This window comes from Volvox carteri (assembly GCF_000143455.1).
Source record: "Volvox carteri f. nagariensis unplaced genomic scaffold VOLCAscaffold_19, whole genome shotgun sequence".
Lineage (NCBI taxonomy): Eukaryota > Viridiplantae > Chlorophyta > Chlorophyceae > Chlamydomonadales > Volvocaceae > Volvox > Volvox carteri.
In genome coordinates this window covers 1,017,759-1,021,649 of record NW_003307562.1, presented here as the reverse complement: position 1 = coordinate 1,021,649, position 3,891 = coordinate 1,017,759, and the positions used below count along the sequence as shown (strand labels likewise).

General features: G+C 55.2%; 2 protein-coding genes across 2 annotated transcripts in view; one reads left to right on the top strand and one right to left on the bottom strand.

The window, feature by feature from the left end:
- The window catches only part of VOLCADRAFT_104783 (uncharacterized protein), a gene marked incomplete at both ends in the record, with an annotated part of 7,582 nt that extends 5,710 nt beyond the window's left edge, over nucleotides 1-1,872 (bottom strand). The window contains 4 exons of the mRNA XM_002950496.1: nucleotides 440-514; nucleotides 1,286-1,363; nucleotides 1,778-1,810; nucleotides 1,852-1,872. Coding sequence (XP_002950542.1) covers nucleotides 440-514; nucleotides 1,286-1,363; nucleotides 1,778-1,810; nucleotides 1,852-1,872 — 207 coding nt within the window. The remainder of the gene's footprint in view (nucleotides 1-439; nucleotides 515-1,285; nucleotides 1,364-1,777; nucleotides 1,811-1,851) is intronic.
- Nucleotides 1,873-2,633: 761 nt separating this feature from the next.
- VOLCADRAFT_104782 (uncharacterized protein) overlaps nucleotides 2,634-3,891 on the top strand; it is a gene marked incomplete at its 5' end in the record, with an annotated part of 4,232 nt that continues 2,974 nt past the window's right edge. The window contains 2 exons of the mRNA XM_002950604.1: nucleotides 2,634-2,804; nucleotides 3,505-3,688. Coding sequence (XP_002950650.1) covers nucleotides 2,634-2,804; nucleotides 3,505-3,688 — 355 coding nt within the window. The remainder of the gene's footprint in view (nucleotides 2,805-3,504; nucleotides 3,689-3,891) is intronic.

The following is a 3,891-nucleotide window of genomic DNA, read 5'->3' as shown; positions in this document are numbered from 1 at the left end:
GGGGGGGGGAAAAGAGGGGGGAGGGAAAGACGAACCACGAACGAGTGAAGAGGGGGGAGGGGGGGGTTACCTTTCGGGAAGTAGTTTTGTGGTGGTGTTGTGAACCCAATCCGACCAACCGACGCGAACGTGCCAAGGAACACAAACACAAACACGAACACACACACACAAAGCGTAGGAAAGTGGTTGGCGTCCTAACGGACTAACGTCGCCAACACCGCAGCTCTGCGTCTTTCTTTTTCCTGCCTGAGAGTCAAGCAACAAAAATATATATACATTACAAGCGAGCGTCCAAACCCGCTTCCTTCCTACATTCCTACATACATACATTCCTACATACATACATACATACATTGCGAAAACAGGTTCCTACTATCCGTGCTCTCATTTCCCGTCCTGCCCCCTCATTCCCCTTTCCCCCTCTCCCAAGCCCTCTCACCTCGGGGGTTACCAGCGCTTTGGAGGACGAGGGCGCGGAGGTGGAGGTCTTCAGGGGCGCGGCCACGGCACGAACCTGCCGTACCAGGGGCAGCAAAAGGTAGCAGGAGCACATGGAGGAGGAAAAAATGCGCAGGCAATTTATTGTGTATGTGGTGGTGGCACCTGGGGCACCTAGGGGTGGATAATGAAGGGCACTTGAACCTCTGGGTGGAGGTGTGGGGTTGGCGGGCAGGAAGTGGGGCGAGTGGTGTGCGAGAGGGCGGGTGCGCGACCTGGACGACAGGGCCTAAGAAAAGCAAAACAAATAAGAGTATCCAGACCGTTAAACCGAGTCGTTGTTGTGGGCCAACCAATACCAACCAACGAATTGACCAACAGGCAAAGCAGCAGGTTGATAGGCAGAATGTTGGAAGGAAAGCCAATGTGTGTCTGTCGCGTAACGAACGCTGTGTGCGTGTGTGATGAGCCCTAAGGTGCGCGTAATATAAACGTGTGTACGTATGTTTTATTATAGCAACTGCGGCTGTAAGGCTGCGGATAATCGCTCGAACATGAAAATTGCCATAAGCCACGAAGAGATGGCATTCGTTCGGGTACATGAACCACCGTTGAGAAAGAGCTGAGAAATCGAGTAAGGATTTCGTATGAAGCGTTACAAATATAGGATAGGACTGACTTGGAATTAATAGAGTTGCAAAGGAAACGCAAAGAAGCGCATACCGGACCACTAGCGCTTCGTAACGCCTACATTGTGGTCATGGTGGGGAGCTGGGGCGCTCGCACCCTGGTCAGCTGGGTGTTGAATACTTAGGCGTTGGCGTTACGAGCATGCAACGGCGCTTACCTTCACCACACGCCGGCCTGGCTGGGCGGCGCGGAGGCCGCTGCGCTGCTTAAGCATGGTCTGCATCCTGGCAGGAACCTGCAAGCATTGTCCATGAGCAAGGAGCAAGGGTAGCAAGAGAATGTGGAAAACCTCAGGATATAGCAATTGGAATGGAGCCCATTTCAATTATCGCTTGTCCAGGCAGCAATAACACGAACGCCAACACGATCGTGTGCTGCGTGGGACATCAAAAAAGCAAAACAGGCTGCCTCCATAGCTTTGTAGGGTTGAGAGCAATACAGAAAACTTGAGGTCCAGCTATTCATATCGCGCTTGGACCGCGCTGAGTCCATGTAGGCGTTGGCTGCTTGGACGAGGCCGGCGCTCATACGCTGTAGACAGATGCTTATGCAACTGGCTGCTCAGAAGTGCTGATGGAAAGCACCAAACTCAAAAAGACTTCCGAGGTTGAAGCGGGTAGCGTGCGAGGTCACAATATACAGGACGCACCTCCTTCAGGAGCACTGTATCTCCAGCAGCACACTTGGGAGCAGGATCCCAAGATTAAACAGAGATGAACTAACAGATCGCACAACCATAAGCATTGGGTGCAACCCAGTTCTTCTTCTGCAGACGCGGCGCAAAGGGTGTACGGAAAAGGTACGTCCACTCGGCAAAACGCTTCCAGCTCGTACAAGCAGAGAAACAGAGAATTCGCTTGAAGCTCAGCAGAATCCTGTTTGTAAGTTTTTCATTATGGCCACGTGTGAAAGCCAAATTGAGTTGACATTTTCGATCTAGAGACGTCGTTTTCTTTAGCTGCCTATATAAAGTTGCTAGGGCTGATTGTCGAATAAATTATTCCAAAATGCGGAGAGCAGCAGAGCTGATCGGCCCATGCCGTTCCCGATCACCGCCGGTGTCGACCCTGCTGTCGGAGGTAAGGGCCGCCGTCCTCAAGCATTGGCGGTCGCAATGATGGTCGCTTTCTATGGCAATTCCTGCAGCTGTTGCACTTGCTTCATAAAAGACATCGCCCTAACGTCATCTGCCGGTTTAACTATAACCTAGTGGACGACCGTTTCCTGCTATTGCCCTATTGTAGGCTTATCGCGTCACAACGGAAATATTAGACGATGGTGTTGTACCCGTCGCGGAGTCCACCAGCAGCCGCACAGCACGGCCATCATCGCGTCAACCACGTCCCATCAGACCGATCCAATCTCACGGCCATCCTCAGATAACCTCTCAGCATTGTTCCAGCAGCCCGTCGTCAACACAACAGGAAACGTACGTTTATGGCGCGGTGTTATCCACCTGGACCGACCGTTCCCGTTCCCGAACGACTTCGATGGTGGCGATGACAATGGCCGCACCCGGAGCGACGCCGCTACCCTGGGCGAGACTCCCCCCAGGCTGCTCCACCGTCCGCAGCTTTGCCGCCTCCGCAGCGGACTCCCTGTGCAATCGCAGTGCTAGCGACGGCTTACAAGAACCGTTGGCTGAGGCGGTTGCGGCGGAAGACGCTGCGCGTATGGTGCGATATATCTCTTGGTTGTAGTGGGCGGGCGCTTGCGAGTTGGTGGACGGTGTCCAGGGTTGGGTAGACCTCGCTGCTGCTGTTGTTGTTCAGGTTTTTGAATTTGAAGCTCCTGCCAACAGAATCCATTTTTAGGAAACAGGAAAATTATATAGTTATACTTGCGTCTTCCACAACGAGCGCCTGTACGGCGGAGAGAATAAACACGGAACCCGGAAAAGGTCAGATTCGGAATTCTCCCTAATCCCGCATCAAAGATACACTTGTCGTACACATACACTTGTCGTACACACCGGTCCAACACGTCTAAAGAACCCGACAAACCCCCACCCCATCCCAACACCCCACCCCAATACACACACGCACACAATTCTACTGGGCCGTTTTCCCCATCCCCTCCTCGCATCTCCACCATCCCCCCCTTCCCTCCTTGGCAGCAGCTTCACTCGTTCGTGGTTCGTCTTTCCCCCCCCCTTCCCCCCTCCGCTCCCCTCCCCCTCCCCTCATACATGACCACCTTGTGCATTATCTTGAAGATGCGGATATTCCTCACTCCCCTTCTTCCCCCCCCCCACACACACTCGTCACTCGTCACTCGCCCGTGGCGTCACTCGTCTTCCCCCTCGTCGTCCCCCGCCCCCCAATGGCCCATCTCACGTCCCGAGTGTACCGCCGTGTACCGCCGTGTACCGCCCAGGTGCTAGAGGACCCCATGTCGCGTCTGATGGCATCACGGGGGATGCCGTTGGGGCTGTCGCTGCGGCGCCAGGAGGCGGCGGGTGGAGGAGGTACGGCAGCGGCAGGGGGTAGCGACAGTAGCAGTAGCAGTGGCAGTAGCGGCATTGTTGGTGGTGATGGTGGTGCCGCTGCACCATCAGCAGGTAGGAGCCTAGGGGCTGCAGCCTGCGGGTCCTCCGTCACGCCCTAGGGCGGGGGGAGGGGGAGGGGGAAAGGATGAGTCGGCAGGCGGGATGGTGGGAGCCGCCGCCGCCGTGGGGAGTCTCGCCCTTCGTTTTACCCCTCCAGACAGCGATAACCATCCCCAACACAGCCTTCTCCACGCCGTACGCATACCTCTCTCATT